The sequence below is a fragment of the Ciconia boyciana genome, chromosome 7 (assembly GCF_034638445.1).
Source record: "Ciconia boyciana chromosome 7, ASM3463844v1, whole genome shotgun sequence".
Classification (NCBI taxonomy): domain Eukaryota; kingdom Metazoa; phylum Chordata; class Aves; order Ciconiiformes; family Ciconiidae; genus Ciconia; species Ciconia boyciana.
The window spans coordinates 46376665-46402453 of record NC_132940.1 but is presented as its reverse complement, the minus strand read 5'-3'; the positions used below and the strand labels follow the sequence as shown (position 1 = coordinate 46402453).

General features: G+C 41.5%; 1 protein-coding gene across 2 annotated transcripts in view; it reads left to right on the top strand.

Moving 5' to 3' along the window:
- EPHA4 (EPH receptor A4) overlaps positions 1-24745 on the top strand; it is a 118256-nt gene extending 93511 nt beyond the window's left edge. Inside the window, exons 9-19 of one of the 2 annotated variants that reach the window (XM_072867810.1) lie at positions 4371-4429; positions 5217-5330; positions 5512-5697; positions 9746-9807; positions 10345-10554; positions 13102-13251; positions 15682-15875; positions 18427-18582; positions 18870-19755; positions 22329-22932; positions 23518-24745. In XM_072867810.1, the coding sequence (XP_072723911.1) occupies positions 4371-4429; positions 5217-5330; positions 5512-5697; positions 9746-9807; positions 10345-10554; positions 13102-13251; positions 15682-15875; positions 18427-18582; positions 18870-18984 (1246 nt within the window). In that variant the 3' untranslated portion in view covers positions 18985-19755; positions 22329-22932; positions 23518-24745. Of the gene's footprint in view, positions 1-4370; positions 4430-5216; positions 5331-5511; positions 5698-9745; positions 9808-10344; positions 10555-13101; positions 13252-15681; positions 15876-18426; positions 18583-18869; positions 19756-22328 lie in introns of both variants that reach the window. The other variant, XM_072867809.1, reaches the window with a different exon arrangement.
- Positions 24746-25789: the final 1044 nt, after the last annotated feature.

Here is a 25789-nt window from a genome sequence, read left to right as displayed (position 1 = left end):
GAGTGTTCAACTCAAAGCCTCCATGCTGGCAAGAAGAAAGAAGAGCAGAACACATGAAAATGTAATGTAGAGAGACAGGTTTATTAAAAGCCATTGCAACAGAAAATAGCATCACTGAGCTTGATGACTTAATCTCCTCTCCGCTTTTATTGATCTCTTTATTATTTAAGGCAGGATTGATAGCAGGATACATTGGATTTCTAATTATGAGTCGCCACCTTGGAGAATTGAGCCTGTCGAGCTGCTTTGAGATGATTCCTTCCCCTCCTCCCCTATAAAAAAATGTCGCTTCCCAAGGCTGATAAACACTGCTTGGTGATTGGCCCTCAATGGATCACTTTTTAGAAAATGAAATGTCAACCTCTTGCCCTCATATTGATTCTCTTTACTATTGGCCATAAAGCTGTCAAAGGAAAGGCTGCCTGGAGCCAGATAGCTGACAGACTCGCTGATGTGGGTGCGCACTCAGGCAGGTCTTCTTACCACTCAGGCTGTCTGTTCAGTTATCTCTGCCCACAAGTGTTCAACTTGGATGAAGACAAGACAAAGAGAAGGTGGACAGTAGGGACAAAAGGCTGGTCCAAGCACTAGTGGGAATGGAGATAAAAGTATCCTGGTGGCCATGTGTTCAGAGATGTCCCGTAGCTCTGCACTGGTAGGTCTCAGAGAGGCCGTGGAAGGGGAAAGACATAGCAAGATGAATGAAATACTAGGACAGTGGAACTGCTCTGTGCATACTAATGCATGGTGCCTTGCTAATTAATAGCCTTCCTCACTACACAGCTCTCCAGTAGCTGGAAGTAGCTCTCAATAAACAGAATCTACTTTAATATTCACTATTACTCTAACGATTTTAACCACTTTACCAATGTCATTTAGAGGTGTGGGCTTTGGGGATATTTCATGATATCCCTACACCAGCAGAAGTTAATAGCAAAATAATTATACTTTGTTCCAAAATGACTTCAGATGAGAAAAAGCTGTTCTGTCCATACAGTCCCCATGAGGAGGTTTTGTAATCTAGCCGTGACCTAAAAGTCATATTTGTACAATCAAAACCTGCAGACATGGCCTCGCTGCATTCGCAAGCCAAATGTGGGAACTGGGCATATGCTGTAGGTGCCCACTTTTGAACCCTGCGTTATTACTACTAATTTAGCATTATGTTTTTCAAGTCATTGCTCAAATCCCAAAATTCATCTTTACAACAGAATTTGTCAAAGGACTGTGCCTTCAGGCAGCTCAAGCTGTTTGGTTCTGTCCTGCAACCCCAGTGTTTGTGTTAACGTGAGAACTAATCTGCCTAAATGTTAGTTTAAACTTACTGAGGTTAAGATGAGCATATCCATAGAGCAGAGTGCAGGAGGAACCGTGAGTGTTTCTAAACTCTGCCCTGCAGGAAAGCTGAGTGAAATTAGAATATCTCAAATAGAGTTGTAAGGGACTTGGGAAAGTGTAAAACAGAAAGAGCCATTTCTAAAAGGACTTGGGTGGAGTAAGATGGCCCTACAGAGTCCGCTGGTCATCTAAAAGTTTCTGTCAGAAATTCTTCCCATTGATAGATTGATTTCTCTTCTGCTCCATAAACAGCTGAATGTGTTTGCCTGCCTTTTGCTGATGCTGTTGGATCAGCATGCTCCGCCAGCCCCCTGCCTGAGCCCTGCAGCACCCCCAGGCCCTCTTTTGTTTGGGGAGGAGGAGGTGGGAGCAGTGGTGCGACGCCGGGTCCGTGCTGTTTCACCTCAGTGCGTGCTGATACCCTCCGTTGTTACCTCCTCTGCATCACCAGCCCCCACCTGTAGATCTGCCTGTGTCTCTGACCCCCGCAGTTTCTGAAAGCTTCTGTGTTCTTTTTCTGAATGCTGGCTATTTAATCACCACCGCCAAAATCCCTGTAATTACGGGGTTCAAATCGGCGACAAAGGCTTCCTTCTGCCGCTCAGGTGAAGGAAGCCCCGTGTGCCCCGTGGTGCTGGGCTCCCGGGCTGCTCTCGGGGACAACGGCTGACGGGAGTGTCCTGCCCCAAGCCACGCAGGAGAGGTCAACAGGTGACACAGGGAGAAGTGGAAGTAGGTAGTTAGTTTGGAAGGTATTATTTAAAGTTAATAAGCTGCAATTATATTGCTTGAACAGTAATCCCTTTGTTTCCCTTCGCTTTTTGCATGTCTTTGGGTTTTAGTGGGGGAAGGTTATTTTTTTTATCTGTTGTATCTGTTTATCTTGTACTTTTAAAAAATAAGACAAAGAGCACTTTTTCATACTTAAAATCCTTTCATGTAAAACCCGTTTGTGTTTCATATTTCCCATCTGTGCCTGAACATTAATAAAATGAATTTCAAGGGGTCCTGCTTAAAATGCAGAATCTTTTTTTTTTTCTTTTCTTCCTTTTTTTCTTTCCTCTGAGAGAAGTTGTATAATACTTGAAGCCACCTCTGCAATCCCTTTAGCTGACTCGGTCCTGTATGGCACTGGGTGAGATTTGTGCAGCCTCTTCCTTCTTACTTAGTTCAGTAACTGGGAGCAGAACATAGTCCTTTTATTTAATTCAGCTCTGTTATACCAGTGCTGTAAGTCCTCAGGCAAATAAATGGTTTAAATTGATGTTTGGATCCAATGTGGTTTTTAATGATGGTCGTCTTGTGATTTGGAGCCATTTGCGTTTAATTTACTTTCATCAAGAAAAGAAGCTCCCAACCATTTATGGTTGGATGTGTACCTGCTTTTTGTGTCTGAACACAAGTCCTGTTGATGTTGTTGGGAGCTGTGAGGCTTGGTTCAAAGATCAGGTAGTCTTCACGTGTCAAACAGGATTTTTTTTTTTCCTCCTGTTTCATGGTTAATTTATAGTTTTTATTATTGGCATAGTGTGTTTAACACCCAGCACTAAAAGATTGCAAAGACAAAGGCTGGGAAATGGCCTTTCAGCTGACAGCAATGGGAAGCTGCCATTCCCCTCAGGCCAGGCACAGAGTGGAAAGTGAGAAGCTTTTTGCTAATCGGCAGAAGGGTTTTGCTGGAGGGAGGGGAATGGTGAGACTCCTGCAAGCGAGGCTCTCAGTCATGTGTTTTCTTCCTGTTATCTGCGAGTTTTTGACCCCTTTTAACTCACATCTCCCAATAGGTCTTTCGCTCACCCACTCCCGTTTTCCTCTTCTACCTATTCACCGTTTTCAGACTTTTAACCCAGTCTCACCCCAGTGTCCCTGGCAGGCCTGGTCGTCTCCGGCCCCACTCCAGGCAGCAGGTTGCACATCGCAGGCAGTGCCAGTCTTGCCTCCTGTTCTGCAGGCTTGGTTTCTCCTTCTGCCTTCCCTTGTCTTTGCACCAACCGAGACTCTCGCCAGTTAGCTAACCTGGGTCTGACATGCTGGGAGACTTGCACTTCCATAGGAACAGGCAAACTGAGGAGAAAGCAACAATAAGCCCTTCTCTTTGGCAATGTCTTTTCTTATGCCTGGTTCTGAACTTTCAGTGAATGATGGGTAAAAGCCCAAATCAGATCTCTACATCTACACACCAATAGATGCTGGGGAACTTCAAATCCCAGTACACATTTGGCTGAGCTGACTCCTCAGTATCTTCCCTAACAGACTAAACTCTTGTATTAACTTCTCTTAATGCCACTTATCCATCGAGGTTTAAAGCTGAACTAGTTAAATACATAACTGGATACAGTATCACGTGTGTAGGTGTAGAAATAGTAATCTATAGAATTAACGTACTATACTACATTATTGTCTCTAACTCAGAGGGTTAGTAGAGGAGCTCTGCCATCAGGAGTTCTTTGCCCCCTTCAATTATACAGTGATTAAAAGAAAAAACAAAGTCCTTGGGATCTGCATTTTTGATGGTCAGGGTTTTTTTTTGCTGCCATCCTGATTTCTGCATTAATAGACCCGTTTCCAGTTTTAAATTTGCAGTTAAATAAGTGTGTTGGTATTGGCATTTGCCTAATTATGTTTGAAAATCAATCTACCAAAACACCTCTGTTGTAGCATTTAAATCCATGTATGATTGGGCTAAAAAGCAATTTGGCCCCTTTTTGCACAGAATTGCAAATATACGTTTGAAGAAAAAGTAGCCAAAGCACAAGCTTTCTTTTCTTTCTTTAAATGCCAAGATGCAAACACAGAGTTTTGTGTTTCCCTTGATGCTTTGTTGATGCCAATAACACTTAGAGCAGTTTGAGGAGAGGAGTCTCCTACCCTGCTGGTAAGTGTATGTTATATCATGGGGTGTTGTAGGGGAGCTGCCGAGCACAGGTTGTGGCAGGTGCAAACAGCTCAAGTCTCAGCAGGTCAGGAAGACTGAGCTTGTCTCAAAGTAAGACGCTTATTTTCAACTGTAACGCTCTTTTTTGTTCTGACAGGCGCAGTAAGTACAGTAAGGCTAAGCAAGAGGCAGATGAGGAGAAACATTTGAACCAAGGTAAAAGGCAGTGGTGCTCGGGTTTTTTGATTTGGTTCGTAAAACATGTCCCATGTTCTGATGCTAGGGAAATAAGGGATGACATTCCTCTTGAGATTAATATGTTTCTGTTTTCCCCTCTTGCAAACATCCTCCTTCAAAACTATGCACTTTAATAACAGGGAAAATATAAGTATGTGGGTAAAAATTTTTGAGGAGACAGACAGGAGAAAGGTTCATCAATTTTTTCCATTGTTCCATTCCACTGAAAGGCATTTGTTCTTGGCTAGTGATAGCATGATTTTTCCCCACAATACTCTGCTAAGGCAGCTTCTGGATGGGCCAGAGGCAATCCTGCAGGAAAGAAAATGTGAACTTTGCTGCCTTTTTTCCAGGAATGAATCCTACTGTTACTTCCATCTCAGTCATCCAGGTACCAAACCTAGGACCTGAGCTCAGAATTTCTTGGCTCCCAAAAGGGAAATGTGATGTTTTTTAGTCTCACAGGTCCATAGACAGGCTATTGGCCTCTTAGTGATGGCAGTGATTTGTGAAGCTCATTTATTGGCAAAAGCCTGATTCCTCACTTCAATATTGGGAAATATTAAATGTGTACATTAAAAAAAAATCACATTTGGGGAAAAATACATTAAGTCCTTCCTTCCTTCATTAGTCATTCCTGGCTTACAGTACATTTTTATTGTACACTCTCTTTGCTGTTGTCTATCATTAAGGCTTCAGTCTCATATGTTCTGTGTTCAGCAGCATGTAGATCAGTGACTTCAAATAAAACATTTTTGCCTTGCAGGTGTTAGAACATATGTGGATCCTTTTACATATGAGGATCCAAACCAAGCTGTGAGGGAATTTGCCAAAGAAATTGATGCCTCCTGCATAAAGATTGAAAAAGTTATTGGTGTGGGTAAGTGCCAGAACTTTTGCATTTTTTTCCTGTAAATATAGTTTTAAATTTGCTTTTAGGAAACATGGGATCCTATGATTTTTGTGTGACACTTCCCTCAAATGAACTGACATAACAGTTTGACAACACAAGTGCGTGCTTTGTGTTCATGACCATGGATTTTTGTGCCTTTTTTCTTAAGGAGAATTTGGTGAAGTATGCAGTGGACGTCTCAAAGTACCAGGAAAAAGAGAGATCTGTGTTGCTATCAAGACTCTAAAAGCTGGTTACACTGATAAACAAAGGAGAGACTTCCTGAGTGAAGCCAGCATCATGGGACAATTTGACCACCCCAATATCATCCACTTGGAAGGTGTAGTTACTAAATGTAAGTAGGTCATTTTCATGACAAGGCCAATTTGGAAGTCACTGAGAAATTAAGCCTGTGGTGGTGTGTGCTGTTTTGTTTTTTTTTTTTACCCTCTTTCCTGTGAAATGACAGATGGAACAGATCCACTGATAGCTAATAGGAGGAAATCAGTGCAGGACAAGTCATTAACCTTGTTGTCAGCTATAAATGGGTTTATGGTTTCAACTGATACTCTATCTGTAGGCAGCTTGTACAAGATTTTGTAGGGGGAATGAATACTGCAGGAATTGGCTTTTTTCCCCCCCTTCTTGCTATGCCAAGCAGGCATCTTTCACATCTTTGCTAGACTGAGCTGATTGTTACAGGATAGGCAAAAGCAGATGGTGAGCAAAGAATTTAAAATGGTTGGGGGAAAAATACCAAAACAAAACTACAGAGTCATATGTTTAAGGTACAAAGCACAGATGTAAGGAGCAAGCCTTTGAAATGAAGTAGGCTATTTTAGTGTGAAACTTGCTTATTTGTTTTCTTTGATTTACAGGTGTGATAATTTCACTCTGCAGAATTTACCTGGCCAGTCTTTTTGTTTGGTTGGTTTGGGGTTTTTTAAAGTCTGTTAGCATTCACTGTGCCATGAACCCTGCCTTAGAAAGAGAATGACAGTGCTCGCTGGATGCGGTTTGTTGTAGGCTAGAACTGAAAATACACCTGTGAGACAAGACAGGCTTGGGTCTGACTTGATAAGGTGCCACTGCGATGGTGTAGTTATTGTCCATGCTCCAACTGCCCTAGGTAGCATGTTGGAAAAGCCTGGCAGTGATCACTAATCCTAAAAGACCCTTTGGATGTAGGGGCTCGTGCTAAGTGTAGCAAAGAAAGCAGACAGTGATCTTGTGAGCTGCTGTTAAAGGGTGGAAATTGTGAAGCTTACCTTCTGCAGCTGATGGCGTGCACGATGAACATGGATGCAGGGTATTAATAGTGTAAGGAATTAAAATTAGATATAGATGAAAAGTTAAAAAGTAAAATATTACTAGAAGAACAAAGTATCTCCCTTAGAGGGTTGTTGTCAAAGCCATCAATACCACTGAAAAATCCTGTCCCTCTTGCATGTCGGTGGGAGCTGGATGCTTACTCTACCACTTGTGTTTCTGGAAATCTTACCCTTACTCATTTGTGTTTCCCTCTCCTAGTTTGCCTAGTTTGTTCACAGTTGTTGAAATGGCTCATACAGTGTGATGCTGTTTGCTTTTCAATACAAATTCCGCTAGGGAAAATAGGGATTTGGACTAATTTTGACCGTTGTTTACTGAGGGCCTCCCTGGAAACTGAAATTAAAAGATAATACTCTGTTTAAATTTTGCAGGTCTGATTCTCTCTTTCTCTTTTTGTTGTTCTTGTAACAAAGGGCAGGGAGGGGTTGTGGTCAGGCCACAGTGTTTGCTGCAGACAGTGATTTTTCTAGCACCTCTGTAAAAGAAAGGCAACAGGGGAATCTTTGTGCTGAAATCCCACTGAGGCTGGAAACCCCTGAGCTATTACAGCTCTAGCAGTTATAAATGACTGTATGCATTTGCATAATGCAGTTGTCACTGAATTAAAATGATTTGAAATTTTCACTGAGGAGGTGGTAGCCCGATCCAAGAACGTTTCATTGCCTGACTCGCAGTAAGCGATGCTTCCACAGCAAGCTGGCTTGGTTACCTCAGAGCTGGTGTGTTTGGTAAATAGGGCTACGTAAGAAGACATTTATCTCAATTTCTCCATAGGTTTTCTGAATGCTGTGATAAATGAATGCATTTAATAAACTGAAAATTAAAATGTGAGATAAATAGTGGTGTAGATGGGGGTTGAGAGAGGCAGCAAAAAACCTTGAATACATTATTGGCTGCTAGTCAAGTACTTTAATAATTGACTTGCTGATGGTAACTTCTCCTCTCTCTGTCCCCCTCCCCTGCTAAAGAAGTGCCTGAGTAATGAAATTACATGTTAATGCACTGAAAGAGTCTCCTTTTCTTCCTTTCTACGTTGACATAGTATCTTTTGATTGAGGAAGGTTAATTAAAACTCATTTAGCTGTATTTGTTCAGTGGAAGGGTTCCGGTCACAGTTGCAAAGGATAAATGAAACAGTGACATATGCAGATTTGGTTGGAGTTTTTTCTCTTTCTACCAAAGAATGCTTGCAAAAGTGAATTAGAGGGAGAATAATGTTTTATCACATCCCTTTCCTTAAGAGTGCAAGTACTCAGCCAAGGTCACTAAGCCCTTCATCCAGAGCAGTTTGCTTTATGCAATACCATCGCTTCTCTGCTGCATTCATGCAAATCAGAAAGGGTTCAGCTGCCAGACTGGCATTTCACAGGCATGCCAGTTTGCATGGGACCAAAACAGTAAGAGTTTTGATATCAGTAGGGAAGGGAAGGAGAAGCAGGAATAGTAAAAGGCCTGCAAAGGAAAGATTGGAACTGAAAAGGTGAAATAAGTAATAATGAGTGAAATAAGCGGTGTATTGCACATACATGTTGGCCTACGTGAAATGATGTAAAATTTTCAGTACAGTGAGTCCTTATAGCATATTGTTTTCTAACCAAAAAAAGGGGTTACTTCAAAAACAGAAATCCCTGACAAATGAAGAGAAAAGCATCTTGGTGAAAAATGCACTGAGGTAGAAATGATTAGGGGAACTTTCAATGCTGCAACATTTCACAGTAGGGTAATTTTCATAGCTGGTTGTTCTGGAGCAGATATTTGCTGGTGACAGAAGCAAGGAAAAGTTGAGTAGTTCTGATACCTCTGATTCCAAGACAGAATTGAGCTATCTACAGTCTAGGTGATGTGTCCATTGAACCCTTCTTTCCCCACAATGTTCCCTTATTCAGAGCTGCTCCAGGAAGTACAAAAGCAGAGTTTCTCTGGGACACTGTCTTTTATTTAGGAAGAAACTCAATAGTTCCTGTAGCTAAAGCAGAACTGGGGGGAAGGGTTGCCATGCCAGCCTGGTGCTGAGTGTCAGGTGCTCCCTTGACTTCAGGTGGGCTTAACAGTGCTCATCTTGGGACCAGGCTTTTGCCATTCAACCTTTGATAAGTTACTTCTCTACATCTCCCATTGCTGACTTTTAGAATGGTGATGATATTGGACTCATTTCTGCAAATATCTAGATGCTGAATATCCAGCATGATTTAACCCTGTGGAATAACTAGTGTTACTTGTATGTACCTAAATGTTTTCAGTTTCAGAGTTGTATGACTTTGTAAAGCTCTTAAAGACAGCATCAAGCATTATTTATGTATTTGCAGTTGTTTTAGGCAGGAGAGTGCCTAGAAAGCATCCCCATGTCACTCACATTACATTACATTTCTCTTCATATTGCCCAGCTTGGCTCTCTGTATTGCAGCATGGAAAGCTGAGTGCTGCTGAAGCACTGTACCCCACATGTGACACAATTCATTGAATCATTTATCCTGTGGTTGACTTCATGAGGCAAATGGCTTTGGCTCATTTATAAATAACGAGAGACACGGGATACAAATTCAGGACAGAGAAAGTTGAGAAGAACAGCTTGTATTTTGCATTCTTAAATCCAGTTGTCTTGGAATACCTCGTAGCTGCTGACAGCTTCTAACTCGCCTAAAGCGTTGATCTTTTGAAAGAGGCAGAGAGACCAAAGCATTCACGAATTCCATTTTGAAAGAGGAAGGCTTTCTAGTCTGCAAGCAATTTAATTACGCTAAAGATTTTTGTCAAGTTTGAACAGATCTTTGTTTCTTAGCTCTCAGTTATCAATTCATATATTCCTTAGAGAACAGGAGCCACTTTAGCTAAAGACCTTGTCAATGAGTCAACCAAAGGGTTAACCTTCCAGATGGGGCCCTTTAAATGTTTCTGTCCTATAATATTTCTTCTCTTGCTCCCCACAGCTGAGGCATAAGCTTGGTGCTTTTCAAATTAGATTAGATTGTGTAAGCCAGGTGTCTTGGCAGTAAAATCATGTGCAACACATTTTTATCCCATTAACATTGGTGTTCATCAAGGAATTGTGTTTTTCTTTCTGCAAACTCTAGGTAAACCAGTAATGATCATAACTGAGTACATGGAGAATGGCTCCTTGGATGCCTTCCTCAGGGTAGGTGATTTTCTTCATAATAAGCTAAGGAGATTTTACACTGGGAAACATTTTCTGGTTTACATTCTGGTTCTTTTTTGCAGAAGGATACTGAAAATTCAGCATTTTTAAAGAAATTATGTTTGTAGTTGGGAAATTCTGTTTTCTGTGTTGCTCCTATTGAAAACCAGAATAAATGTAATGTGGAAGGATATAGACTAAATGTAATGTTTAAAGTAGCAGGGTCTTAAATAACCCATGTTTAATGGGAACAGTTCTGATTTGCTCCATTTTTGAAAGCATCACAATGCTATAGACTCATTAAAACCAGATTAATTGCAAACTGGATACTGCACCACTGGAAGCTGTGACAGAACCTCTGGGTTTGTACTTTACTGGTGAATTATAGACACTAGTCAGGAGAGTGAGGAAATAACATTGCATTTTATTTGAGAGAAGATGGGAATCCAGAGATATGCTCTTTGCCAATTTCAGCAATGGCAATAATGTAGCTTTTAGCTTAATGCGCTGTGATTTTCTTCCTTTCCCTGTATGCAGAAGAATGATGGCAGATTTACAGTCATCCAGTTGGTGGGGATGCTTCGTGGCATTGGCTCAGGAATGAAGTATCTGTCTGATATGAGCTATGTGCATCGGGATTTAGCTGCTCGGAACATACTAGTCAACAGCAACTTGGTCTGCAAAGTGTCTGACTTTGGCATGTCCCGTGTCCTGGAAGACGACCCTGAAGCAGCTTATACCACACGGGTAAGGAGGGAAAGAAAATGTCCAGTGGGTTTTCTTGCCTACATATTGGTTTTGTCTGACTGTGTGGGAGGTAACAATGGTTTGTTTTAAAATAATCTCAGTCATAAGTGAAAACCTATATCACAACCTAAAAATAAACATTGGCCCAGACTCCATAGCTAGTATAAATTGATATAGTGTTATTGCTACATCAGTGCCTACATCAGTATTTCGTCTCTGAGGATGTGACCCATGTATTCCTCTGGTTCCTTCAGTGTGCTAGAGTGCGTGACAGGAATCTGATGCCATAAATTAGAGCCTGGGCTTCTATTCCTTCTGATATCTACAGACATGCATAATTATTTGCAAGTGGCTAGTCCCACTGAGGCTTGATTCAGCAAGTGTAGATATGCCACCAAAAAAAAAAAAAGATAAATTCACTTTTGCCCATCACAAAGCTAGTAATAAATTTGACCCTAAGTAATTTGGACTGTGAATTGGGAAAAGCGTGGGGCCTGCATTCCCATTTTTTGTTTCTTTCCCATTTTATCTATATTTCAGCATCCCACTGTTAACTAATTTTGCTAAAGTTTTAATATGCTGCATGTGGAATAGTACTAATGGAAGTACTTCTGGCCACAGAACAACATCCCAACCATTACCAGCCTTTGTACCAATACCTCTGTAATTAACATGCGCATGAAGAAAAAAAAGTCAGAGTTTATAAAGTCTCCTTTTTTAATTGCTTATTTTCTTCGTTTTTAAATATCTGCCATTCTCCATCTGTTCTCCCTAGTGCAGAGTTTGTTTGCAGCACTCAGATTTTGCAGTTTAATCTCAACACTCATCCTTTAATGGATTCAGAGTTCATTACAGGGAAGGATAGACTCATGTAGTATTAAATGCTGGCCAGCCTTGGTGTTTCTCACTCATAAGGGTGGCAAGTGGAAGAAGCAGAAGCAGAGGTCTGAAAAGCTGTATTCAGGGAAATCAAAGTTTAGACAAACACACAAGGGCAAGACAGAAATGATTGAAAATCCTCCCTTTGAATTTAGTGAGTGGAGATATAGTATTATGTTTGCTCTCAAGAGTAAACTACAGGGAATCAATGTCATTTGCATTACAGTGCATTGTTTTCATTTAGTATCAGTAATGAAGGATCAGGAAAATTTGGATGAACTCCACTGTACTCGAGCAGCTAAATAAAAAGAGCTTATTGACAATTTTTAGAATGACAACCATGTATAAACAATGTCCATGCATCTGTGTCTGAAAGGAGGAATAGAGCATTTTCATAACTGGAGATGATGCAATAGAATGCAATTTTTAAAGCATCCTTTTTTAAGAGAATGGTGCATTCTGCTCCCCATTAGTAGTATAACTCATTAAAGTGAAAGCATGCTATAGCCACACAAGGCATATACTGCTACAACCTGATTCACAAAGGTCCTGATGCAAAGGCCAAAGAAGCCAGGAGAAGGACCTCTTTTGATTTCACTTGGCTTTGGAACAAGTCCCTGTCAAACACTTGAGAGAGATATTAGAACAATAAACCATTAAGTATGCACATGCTGCACTCAGTTATGGATAAAAACTATCTAGAAGATTGCTGAGAAAAAACCTACCAAAATAATCAAAAAAGCATAAAAACAAATGAAAAAAACCTAAAACCTTTGTTCAGCTTAAGTCATTCCCCAGGTGGAACTGCAGGAAACCAAAAGCTCAATTAAAAACACCTTGCATATTAGCATAAACAAAAGGAGAAATCTCTGGCCTGGGATCACTCAGCTAAGGCAAAATCAGATAAACAGGATGGAGTGAGTTCCTTCTAAAACAGTGCAGGACCTCAGTGGCCCAAATCAGATGCCTGAGTGTTTTTATTTGTTTAAAAAGAAGTATTGTAACAAGAGGCAGCTCTCTCCAACAGGTATCAAAAGCAGCCTTGTACCGTGTCCTGGTGTTAAACTCCTCCCACAGGGACTGGGAGAGCCCAGAGGCTTGCTTGCAGTCTCACATCTCTGGTAGGAGTTGGGATATTGCCTATGGGAAACACCACAGTATTCATAAATCTTCCAAGTTTATCCTCTCTTTATTTTACCTTTTTGAAAAGCAAAACGTTTATAATCCCATTTTTCTGAAACAGGCCAAACAGGTCAGACAGGCAAGCAAGGAAATAGTAATTAACAGTATGTACTTATTTGTTTTGTCAACTAGATCTCTAATATATACTTTGTAAAACCCCTTGCTTGTTCTCATGCTTCAGCATAGCCCTAAGCAGAGATCTCTTAGAGGGCCGATAAAAATGCATTTAACAATTTACTGGTTCGCCTCCTTGTGACTGAAGAAAACAGATGGGCAGCATTGCCTCCTGGTTGGATCTGACAGTTTTATGGCAAGAAAAAGAGAAAGTGGAGGCCTTTTTAAGAAGGATTCTGGAATTGCGTACAGAAAACCATTTTGTATGTTTAATGGCAGCGTAGAACAGTGTCAGCCACACACATTACTGGGTCAGTGATTCTCTAGCCTGTGGTTTCTTTTATTTGTGATGGTTTCTTTTATTTGTGACAGGGTGGTAAGATCCCCATCAGGTGGACTGCACCAGAGGCAATTGCCTACCGTAAATTTACATCAGCTAGTGATGTGTGGAGCTATGGCATCGTCATGTGGGAAGTGATGTCCTACGGAGAAAGACCTTACTGGGATATGTCCAATCAAGATGTGAGTCTCCTGAGCTTCCTCTTCCTTTTCTCTCCCTTTCCCCTCGCACCTTTATCTTTGTCCTTAGATGTCTGCTGATGTGTTTCTGTGTCAATTCCTGTATGGTTATATGACATTTGCTCCAGGTTTTTAAAAGGATATCATGGGTGGTAGATTCCTGTTTTCTCAGGGAACCTCTCTGGAACTGAGACTTCCTTGAATACTTCAAGCCTGGCCTATGGTCAGGGAATAGGGGATTCTCAAGTTAGGGTCTATAACTTGTGAATGAATCTTTTTTCCTTTCTTTTTTTTGTTTTTCCTTTTTTTAAAAAAAAATTTAGGAAAAATATTATAAGCAATTAAAGTAAGAAGAATGGAGGAAAGGAAATTAATATATTTAAATTGTCAGATCGTAATACTGTCAAGAGAGGGAAGATTTGAATGTTGACATTAAATCTCAACTTTATTGAAAGTCTTTAAGAAAAAACAGTTGAATTTAATGGGGCTTCCTATTAGTAGTTAATTCTTCAAGCCCCAGTGTGCTTGTAATTCTTCCAGATGATTTTATTTCTTGTAGGAAACAATACATATGAAATCCAATTCTGATTATCAGTCAGAGCATCCTTGCGACAATTGCATAGCTGCCCCCTGAGGACATTAAAAAGCAGCTTTCCTAAATGACCATTCTTAAATTATGCATGTCCTGTTTAACCATACCATCTGGACTACTTCAGTGTATTCCAAGAGGGAGCATGCACAACGGCTGCTATTCCAGAAGAGTATTTAATAATAATGCTAATAAGAGCTTTTGCTAATAGAATTTTTATTAAATGAAAAAAAAAAAATCCCAGTGAAAATGAGGCATAGATTATCCATAATTCTTTTCCCAGGGGATTTGCAAACATATAAAGGAAGAAGAAAATGTTGATCTGAATATATGGTCATGGGAGTGGTTAAGTCATTTTACAAGTCATCTGCTTTCTTATGTAGAGCTGAACATTTTCAAAGAGTGTGTGGATGTGGATGGCATTTAATCTAAATGGGGGATATAATTTTAATTTCCTTCTGATGTGAAATGTCTCTTCTGGCACCCAATCTTGCCTTCCTTTGCTAACAGGAAGTCATCAAGACTTAGCAAGAAAATAAAACAACAGATGTGTCTCAGTTATATCAGGCATGTCTACAGAGCACAGTGGAGCTCAATGCAACAAACGCAGAGCTAGCATATTAGGCTGGTATACACTGCTAATGTGCGGTTCTAGACCATGTCGAAAAGCTGCCTTGAACAGGACAGTGAAAGCCAATATTACTGTCTTTGCATCTTCTTTTTAGCACATGGCACAGACATACCATTTTTTTCTCCTTAACGATGGTGAGAGCAGTGCTTTTCACAACAAAGCAGAAGTGGATTGCAAATTATTCTCAGTGTCTGTTGAATCAAGAGAAATCAAAAGGGTCTTTATACTTTCTGGAGTAGTGAGAGCCACTTTGTTTGTGGTCACTGAATAGCTGCTAATAGTGCAAGCATATCCCTCGCCCTGTCCTCCCAGTGGATTTTAGCCACTAATTGGACAAGACCAGAACGAGGGAATTTAGCACAATTCAATCTATGTGCGTTCCTGGTCTCTAGTCTCATGGTGAATCCTGCCAGCAAAGTCATATCGATTAATTAAGATTTGAAGGCTTCTTGGTCATGTCCCTGTCATATCAGAATTGAGTCCTGGTCATGTCCCATTCTCTTGAGAGAGCTAAGAAGCCATCAGAGTACTGAGCTCTGGAGCCCTTTCTGGAGGGTTTGAAATGACTTCAGCTTGTGAGTTTTTCTGGTTTCTATTAAATATGAAATGCGTACTTAAGCTGCTGCGTTGGACTTCTGTAACTTCATTGATAAAGCTGCACAAAAGGGTTCCCATCTCTGCACTTCTTGGTTCAGAGCATACAGTGGTGAGAGAACAGGTTCTCTACAAGGTCTGTATTACTGACAGAGATGAGCTAGCCCAGGAGGAGAGGGAGGAGGGGGTGATCTGCTGTACCCTAAAAATGATGGGGAAAATTTCATCTTCAACATATTGCACCCAAAACTGACAGATTTTAAAGATTTGCTGTAGAGCTGTTGCTTCTCCCACCCTCTGTCCAACAAGGATAGTTGCTTAGTTCTAACCTAGGCTGTTTTGTCATCCCTGTATCCCATGTGCTCTTTTGTGATACATTGTCCTGCTGTATCTGATGTCTGCTTTGGATGCTGTACCCTTTTAGTTTTGAATTGCTGAAGAGAAATGACAGTTCTGAGACCACCAACTGCCTGAGTCTGAGTGCAATTTTCCATGTTGTTTCACTTAATTGTGGATTTGTTTCCATACTTCGGATTGCCCTAGGATAAATGATACTCAGCTGGTAGATGTGAGTGGTGTCTGATGTTCTCTAATGTCTTCCTAATTGTGCCATTTATAGGTTATTAAAGCCATTGAAGAAGGGTATCGGCTGCCACCTCCGATGGACTGCCCCATTGCTCTCCATCAGCTGATGTTAGACTGCTGGCAGAAGGAACGCAGTGACAGGCCTAAATTTGGACAGATCGTCAACATGCTGGACAAACTCATCCGCAATCCCAACAGCCTGAAGAGGACAGGCAGCGAGAGCTCCAGGTCAGCTGTGCTTTTGTAATGGTGATGTATGAGGGAGCACAGTGGAGATGACAGGCAAAGCCGCAAGTCACCTAAACCTCTGCGCTGGGATTAAAGCGTGCTCTGTAGCCCTGCAGAGCCAGACTGCACAGCAGACATTGCACCGTGCAGGAGAGTAGAGTGGCCGTGCTGGCACACTGCTGAACCCCACTGGGCACCCCAGCCTCTCCCTAGCTCTGTGAGAAGGAAAATCAAATGAGCAGAGCTGTTTCTGTATAACACCAGCGCTGACCAGTTTTATAGCACAGTCTTAAGCATGTCCTGAAAAAGTTCTGATGCAGGCAAACTCTGTTTGAAGACAAAGTTTGCTGCGTCTTTTCCTTCTCCCCCTCTAGTGAAAGGGGCTTGAACGGGTAGCCTTAATGCAGTGTAGCTAACAGGAGTGATGTGGTTTTCTGCAGGAAAAGTACATCATCAAGTTTTATAAACCCTAGATTTGTGTAGGATTTGCAAATGAGCGTTACGGCATTACAGCCAATGCCTTGCGGGCATTGGGAAGGTGTGGATTAATTTTTATGTGAATTTGAATTTAATTTTGTGGAAAGCCTGTTTCATGTCTCCACCGATCCCACATTACATTTGTGTTTTGTTTTGTTTGCTAAGCATGGTATACCTGGTACGTGCAAAAGAAGCGCAGTAGGAAGGAAACTCCCAGAGTTGTAGGGTAAAACCAAAATATCTTTGTTGGGACAGATCAGCAGTTTGTTTAAGCTGGTGAAACACTGCTGAAGTAATAGGAGCTTTACTAGTTTACACCAGGTTTGTTCTGTTTTTTTCAAATGTCTTTGCTTTGTAAGGTAAACTTGCTTACAGCAAATATGGACAAAAGCTTAAAAGAAAAGACACAAGAGGAAGGTAATGGGAAAATATTTTTCAGTAGAGAGGAAGGTACAAAAATATCCATTGGGCAATACAAAATTAAGTTTCTTGAATCAGTGAAGGAGTAACAGACATTCTGATTTAGCCTCCAACAGAACAACATCCTGGAAAAAGCTATTTTAATTTTTAAACTTGTAGATCCCTTTGTGACTCTTGCTTACAAAGTACATTATCAGAAGAGGGATTATTAACCCTGTGAGGCCACTGTCACCACGTGTCTTCCAGATTGCCCTAATCACATTGGTAGCCTGGCAAAAAGGTATCCACCCTTGAGGCTTAAATAATTTACATGGTGAGAATCACAATGTGATCTGCTGTGATAATCTGATTTGAGAATCACAGTATAAACTCCTCCATTTTGCTTTCTTTCCAATTTACAGATGCTCTTTGAAAATACATAGATTTTACAAAAGTTAATAGCCTGTTCAAGGTCATTTTGTGTGTGTGTGTATGTATATATGTGTGTGTATATATATATAAAAAACGGAAGTTAGTAGCCTATTCAAGGTCATTTCATGTTCATGGCTATTTATAGATCTTTATATTTCTTCTCTTTGGAATATGAATTTCAAATATGCGTATAACATTATTAATATGACTTTATAAGTGAAGCATAATTGTATATAATTAGGTTGCCATCATTGGTCTTATGTTAGATAGTACAGTAAAAGAGTTGTACCAAGTATTACCAGCACGTACTCGGTGCCTTAGGCAAGACATAACTATGCTATTGCACACCTAATGTTTGATGATGTGCATTTTCAAATAAATTGCTAAATGATAATTGTTTTAGTTAGATAGATAGTAGTAATTTATAATGATTTAATGAAACTGTGATTTACAATATAAATGAAATAATAAATGAGATATGAATAAGAGAAGCAAATTTTGTAAAAATAGTTATTCACAAATCTGTGCAAGGGAAAATGAGAAAATGAGATCTTTGTGCAAACAAAGATCAAAGCTCACGTGATTCCCACCACTCCTGGCACACGCGCTGGTCAGGAATGGACTGATTAAAGAGGGGATTAACTCCCTGCTGTCCTGAGTTTGATTGACTGCACTGAGCTTCCCCACAAACCTGGCTAGAAGCAGGACTTATCTGAACCCGCCTTGAATTTTGCCCTCCAAACCAGTCTGGCAGGTTGTGAGCTGCCAGTTCCTTTGCGCATACTTCAGTAGTGTCTCTATAGTTGCTGAGCTGAGGTCTGACACATGCAGGTTTGGCAAGGTCTTGCATTGCTGCGTGTGAGATACAGACCCAGCAGGCTGAACGCCTTCCAGCACTGCCATCTTCTTTGTTTTTTGAAGTAAAAGCATTTTCTATGAACTTGGTTGCATCTGAGGTGGAAATTGTAAGCAGCATAGTGGTTCAAATTAGATCTGGAAGCAAAAATAGAAACCTAAGGTCAAATTCATTCTTAGCAGAAATTGGCCTATTACTTTGCATTTTGTTAAGTTTCTTGCATTGATCTATGTTGCTGTGGAGAGAGCCACCAGTTTCGCTGGGCGCAATGTCTTGCCCTTACTTTCCCTAATCATTGAGGATAATTGTTGCAGAGACCAAACTTTGGTTTGCGATTCATGATCCAGCTGACACCATTTCTCTGTCCTTTCACTGTTTGGCATCCAGACCTAGCACAACCCTGCTGGATCCCAGCTCCCCTGAGTTCTCGGCGGTTGTTTCTGTCAGTGACTGGCTCCAAGCCATTAAAATGGAGCGATACAAGGATAACTTCACAGCTGCTGGCTATACCACCCTAGAGGCTGTGGTGCATATGAACCAGGAGTAAGTACTCAGCGATATAACAAAAAACCTGGTAAATCTGGATTTAATCGGCCTCTTTTGCTTTGTGCTACATATCATTACAGTCATTAAAGGAATGGAATGCCTTTCATTTGGACGGAGGATAACTTTAAAATGCCTCCACAATGCCTGCACTTATTTAATTAAACATTTCTGTACATCTGCCTTGCTTTTGCTGTGTTGCTTGCGGTTGGCTTTTAATATTTTTCTCTGCACCGGCATCTGATCCACGGTTCTGAGCCCCCTGCTTCTTCTCTTGCTTTCCACAGTGACCTGGCAAGGATTGGGATCACTGCCATCGTGCACCAGAACAAGATCTTGAGCAGCGTTCAAGCAATGCGCACCCAAATGCAACAGATGCACGGCAGGATGGTTCCCGTCTGAGCCAGTACTGAATAAACTCAAAACTCTTGAAATTAGTTTACCTCATCCATGCACTTTAATTGAAGAACTGCACTTTTTTTACTTCGTCTCCTCGCCCGTCGAAATAAAGATCTGCAGCATTGCTTGATGTACAGATTGTGGAAACCGAGCGTGTGTGTTGGGAGGGGGGCCTCCAGAAATGACAAGCCGTCATTTTAAACCAGACCTGGAACAAATTGTTTCTTGGAACATACTTCTCTGTTGATCAACGATATGTAAAATACATGTATCTATATAAATATAAAGTCACATTCAAGTTTTGATGCTATGTTTGCTGCCAGATACTGTGCTTAAAAAAACAAAAACAAAATTACTTTCCTTCTCCCTATGACCCATAGGAATACAACCATAGTATTTTATTTGTGGGTGAAACCACCGTTGTGCATCTTTCACTGGAATGAAGAATCTGCCCTAGGATATTTTTTGCAGACTTGATGCATCACTAATACCTTGCAGAAGCCTCAGTGAGAATATCATTTGGCTAATCAGTGCCTATCGGTTAGTGATCTACCCATTTACGGGTTTGAGACATGAAATGACCCACCTCGTGGATTACTGGGCAAAACTGGACTTCTGAGGAGATTATTGGCTGTTGTTGTGCTGTGCTGAATCCTACCACTTAAAAACATTTTGTGAACATCTTGCCAGTAGTCAGCTGTGACAATCGTGGCTGTGGAGCTTTCAGACTTCTTTTCTCTTTCAAGAAGTGATTCCCTTTGCCATGTGGAGAAGGTCAGTGGAAATACAGTGTCCAACACATTCATGGTGCTTTATTTCTTAAACTGTGCTAGGATTTCATCACTGTTGGGGGGGTGGAAAGTGCTGTAGTATGTATTACTTGGGGTTTCCAACTGGTTTGTATGAACCTGTGCTGGTTTCCCAGACTAATTGCTTAGTGTTTCCCATTGTTTGCTCTATTTAATGATGGTTAAAATTGCTCTGTTTCAAAACCTGGTCTTGCTCTCAAGTGTGTTAGGATGTGCAGACAAGGTGTAAGAGTGTGTCTTGGTGCTCACTCAGTTCAGTGCTAAGAGCCTGACCCCACTTCGCACTGAGAGCAGTAGGGATGCCCTTATTTTTCGTGTGGAAGAACCACACATATGGATCCCATAGAAAGTAAGAATAACCTTGTAAAGTGCAGATACTCATACATGCACCAAGAAGAACGAAGGATTTTTCCTGCCCTCTCATGAACAAGAGTAGAACCAATATTTGTGTTTTAGAAAGATCAGTTTCAGTTGCTGTGTCAGTGGTTTTAAGGGAGAGGGAGCAGAAGGAAATGGGATTGTGCATGCAGCCTTCCTGGTTTTGCACAGTTTGGGTGTCGGGTATGGTGATAGCTCTATGTTATGCAGCAGTGTTACACTTCGGACATGCTGATCCAGTCTCATCACCTGTGGGAACCAAATTCACTTCTGAAACCAGCCCCATAGGCTGGATTATCAAGGCAACCGTGGGTGTGAGTGCCAGGTGTAGGCTGCATGGCTAAGGTCTAAGCACCCCTCTGCAAGTATGTCAAACAAGATGGAGCATGACCTGCTTGAAAAGCTGCCCTCCAACTCCTCTTAAGAAATAGAAGGAGAGTTGAGTAAATGAAAGCATCCCCTGGGTTGCTAGGTGGAGGTGACTGCTATAGGAATGTAGTTGTCCTCATTAGGTCACATTGGATAAAGCTTTATCCAGTAAAGCTCTGAACACATTTAGGCTTGTATTTTATTTATATTAAAGCTTTTATTACTCTTTTTGAACAGAGTGTATAAATTAGATTCCTTTTAAAGTCCTTTCGAGGACCAAAGTGATGAGATGACCTTAGAAGAGAGACAGGATTGGGCCCACTTATGCTGTGCTGGGTAGGAGGAGGATTTTCATGACACATCCTCTAGAATAGACATTGCATTTCAGCTGTGCCAGGCACAATGTCAGAAAGGTGAGATTTATATTTTGATGGCACTAAGACTTGTTCTTTGGTCTATAATATTTTGGTCCCACTCCTCACCTGACCGCAAATTCAGAAATTATTTTGTGGTTTTATATGTCAAGTTTTTTTAATAATTGCATTTATTCTGAATCCAAAACAGCTCACTCAGTTGGACAACTCATACTTACTGTATCGTCACTCACATCACTTTTTGTCACTTTTAGCAATAACTTGCTGATTTTAACCACTAATTCTCCCTCACCCCCAATTTTCTCAGAAAACAACTTGTTCAGAATATGAGATGCTAAATTTAGATCTTGTCAAGTCATGACAGCTTAGTAAAAACTGTTCTGCAGTATTACTTATAAAAGCTTTTCCATTTCAAGAAATTTAAGATTTCTTTTAAAAAACTACTTAAACCAGCATGTGTTAATGTCATTTTGCCAGGCAACGTAAGAAGTGGTTACTCATTTTAAAGACCTGGCACTTGTACTTTCAGCAGCAAAAATTCTTTTGCTTCTTTAAGTGCAGAGATACTTTAAGTTTCTGCTTGCTGTAAATCTGTTGCGTTCTGTTGAGATTGTCTTTTTACGTAAAAACAAAATACAGCCAATTTTCTGGCCAGTTTGTAAAATTGCTTTATTGGAGTCTAGTAACGGTAATTCAAAACACTCCAATATTTTCCACCCAGAATGAAACCTGTGTCTCTATAGAATGAAAACTGTGAAGGCAGCTCAGATGCCAGGTTTTCAGAACTGCCATTGGTGGTTGTGTTCCCTGTGATAAAATAAGGCCAAGTGAGGGTGCATCCATTTGAATGCGATTTTAGCTGGAGGAGAGCAGATTAAAAAAAGATAGGTGGCACGCATAAAGATATATATATAGATAGATTACATATGTGTTTACAAGATATGTCATGGAGGCAAGACTTTGAAATAGCATGAGGGAAAGAAAAGGCACAAGGAAGGCAAAGGGTTCTCACCCTTTTGAGAACTGCTGGTTGTATTTGTCTCGCTGGCCCAAGACAGCTGAAGCAGCCAGCGAGACCATGGCAATGTGCTGCAGCCTCCTGCCTTTGCCGTTCAGCCACCCTTTTGTGCAAGAATTGCGTCTCTTCCTACTTTCTCCTCTGTCCTTTAGGAAGTCCTTCTCCTCTCTCTGGGGAGAGGTTTAATTCCATGAACCAGCTGCCGTGTTACCTCTTCACCGGGGCAGAGATGAGTTCAGGTCTTTTCCTTTGATGCGAATCAGCAATTGCACCAGCTGAGGAGGGGCTGGCTACATGCAGCAGTGCTTCTGCTGGGAAACCTAAGAGGAGGCATTCGGGCAGGTGTGCGTCTGTTTTGTTGCATGTTGTTTAATATATTTGTGTTTTCTTTTTGTGCAGGGAAATTTAGATTTTGTTTTCACGGCCTCATAGCCCATCCTATTGATCATATTGACCATGGAGGAACATAGACTAGACATGAAGCCTTCTGGATCCACAGTTGCGTCTTCCCTAGCACTGATTCTGGAAAACATGCTGAACAGTCATCAGTCTCTGAAGAGAGCGTGACTTTTACTTTCTCTTTTTTTTTTCCCTTGCCATCCACCCTGTTTTTTTTCTTCATTGAGAGATAACTAATTCGATAAGACTCAGCATCCAGTTGTCACCTGAGGAATGTACTGTGTCAAAGCCCTGCAGACTTCTGGATTTTTTTTCCTTCCTCCCCTTCTGCTTTCTCTTCCTACCTTTGGTTTTATTTATATATTTTGTTATTTTCTCTCCTCATCCCCCTGGCTGTCACTGCTGCATCTCGGACAAATGCAGGTGACAGATCACTACGCATCTTACCATGGACACCAGGCCAGGTGCCGCAGCAAAGAACCCAGTTCCTGTGAGCTGCCTATATACGTTGCTGAAGTGACATTTTACACAAAATGTGCCATTGCAGTGATATAAATATATTTTTTTCCTTGAATGGATAATGGATTATTATCTCCTCTGAAAGGTGCGTATGTGTGCTTGTGTGCGTGTGTTTGCGTGCGAGTCACCTCGTGTGTAGAACTGCCTGTGAATGTGCCGAAAACATCTCTGGAAGCGCAGGAGCCCCCTGTCATATGAGAGCAGGCCAATAGCTCATGTCTGCAATGGTAGCAAGAACACATACATTTAAAATGTTTAAATTTCTGTATCTATAAGTGTATTTTTTAGCTGCCACATTAACCTTAATGAGTAGTTCTGCAGCCTGAAACAGGGGCAAGTTCAAGTTAGTTTTGGAGTTGTGGATTACAGGATCCATAAGGGTGCTAAAGATTTTCATAAGTGTTGTTTATTCGTACTAATGCCCTGTTCATGATCAAAATCAACCAGTTTCTCAATGGCAAAGTGATGCAGGCAACACTTGCGTATCCATCCACTGGTAACCCTGAACTGAATTCTTAAGTAGCCTTTTTTATCTGCAAAAATAGGATTTTAAAGACTTGCTGAATGCGAACAAATATATGCAATTCTTCCATTCACAGAGGCACCTTGCTCTGTGTGCAAGCTGTGAAATCTTGTAACGTAATAATCTAAACACTTCATTTGCTCCCAGCACCGTTAAGGAACAAAACCGCAACAAGACCTGTGAGGTTACAGTGGTTAGCAAGAGAGTTGTGAAATGTGTCCTGTTCCTCGTGCGGGTGAAGAAGAGCTGGTGAAGTGCAGTAGAAGGCACTCTTCCGTGGCCTGAGGAACAGTGCTGTGACTTACTGGTACTACCTAGAAAAGCTTTCTGTGTTTGGAGAATTCACTGTTAATGTAGTGTAAGCTAGTTTCTGAGTGGAGCTGTGCGCTAGAGCCCAGGGAACGTACGGCCGCTGGGTATTTGGAGTGGGGCAGGTGATGCTCCCCGCTTGCTTCCTGGCCGCAGGGGGCTGGCATCTGCTGCGGTACCCCGTGCAGCACAGCAAACTGCCACAGGACAGGGGATCGCTCCAACAGACGTGGGGGAAGCAGGATGTGCTGCGTTAAAAGAGGGCGCAGCCTTGACCAGAGCCGTAAAGTGGTGTCCCAAAGCTGCTGCTGCTTCCTCCTCTTTTCCCTCCTCATGGACCCTCCGAGTTCGTCATTAACCGTAATTCTGCCTGCTCTGGTGGAGGGGCAGCTGCAGGTCTGGGGAAGGGAAGCGAGGGCAGCCGCACTGTCGGCAGAGGCCGGGCATGGTCAGGGTGCCGGGAGGTGCCAGCTGTGCCGCCCGACACGGGCCACCTGCGGCGGCTGCTCCGGTCGGAGCTGGGGGCAAAAGGAGAGAGTGAGTGCGCGGCGCTGGTTCCCCTTAGGGAAGAGGTCATCGCCAGGACTGTCTCGCATGATAAGCCTCTGTTTGTTAAGAAATTGTCCTGCTCACACACCGCTGGTTGATGTTCGTCCGGGTTTCTTGCTGTACTAATTTTGTGATGGATCTTATTGTATTAAAAATATATATGTATAAAATACAAAAGGCTGGTAAGTAACCAGTAAACAGGACTTAAAAAGCAGTATTTTTCTTTTAAGTGACATTTTCATAACCAGAAAAAAAATCTGAAATACTAATCAGACAAATAAAAAGAAAGTGCATTTATTTTTTTGTATCACTGCAAGTATGTTGGAATATGCAAGGACTGTGGTTAAAATTAGAATGTATGAGGCATATTATAATTTAGTTCATACTGAAAAAATCTAACAGCATTTCTTGGTTCGTGCATTCGAACAATCTCTGGGTTAGATATAGAGATTTTTCTATTTTGTTTTAATTTGTAATTTTTTCCCCCTCCATGAATTTTAGGTACACATAACTTATGTCATTTATTTATGGTCTTTTATACCTAGTTTGTAAAATTGTAAAATAGCAAACAATGCAAACATTTGCATTTGAAAATAATAAAGTAGTTGCTGTACAAACCTGAAATGGACTATTTCTAATTATTGCATTTTTTTAAACACTAAGTTTATCCCCAAGAGATACGAATAGAGAACTCAGAGTAATAATCCTGGCGTTTGCCCCAAAGGGATTAATTCTCTTCAGTAGATTTCACAGGAACACACTCCCGAAGTTCATTTAAACTGCGTAACTCCCACGTGTACCTTAAAGCATGTTACTTTTTCTTGTTACTGTCACAAATTGTGTGGTATGCTGAGTATTTGTAATGTGGGGAGGATGCTGCAGTGAGGCTGACCTTGTTAACCATCTCAATGATTATTTTCTTGGAGACCAGGTAGTATCCATGGGCACCAGGCCTGAGAAAAACCTGCAGGATCATAATGTTGTTTCATTTGCACTCCTGGGATCGGCTGGGAATAGTCTCCCTCTCCTGTCTCCCGCTGTCTGGACCTTGCCGGGGGCCAGACGTCACCTTGGCAGAAATCCTACAGTTTTCGCAGCTTCCTTTGGGCCAGGATTTTGCTTCTAATGTGGGAACCGTGACCTTGTTGCTGAGTTACTGCACTTGCTGCTTTGCTTGTGGGCTACGTTTGCATGAGTTGGTGGGCTCGTGCTGGAGACTTGTGGCCAGAGAGGGAGAAGGTGAAAGGAGCAGGAGGAGGGAGAATCTGAGGGTTGAAATGCACACCAGAGGCATGAGGGTGTCGGGAGCAGCAGAAAATGGAGAGGGATGGTTTCTGTGACAAGGGCTCCAAGCCAGAGACCGAGAGTGGATATTGTGTAAAGGATATTGCTGTGTAATGGTAACACACGTATGGGCACGTGCTGTGTAGTTTGAGTGCCAATGTCCTTAACTGTCACTTCCGCTGCTTAGTTTAGGATATACAGACTTTCTGGCACTTTAACTACCTGAATTATATATTTACACAGTCCAGAGGCACTGCAGAAAGGGTGGTAGCTCTTC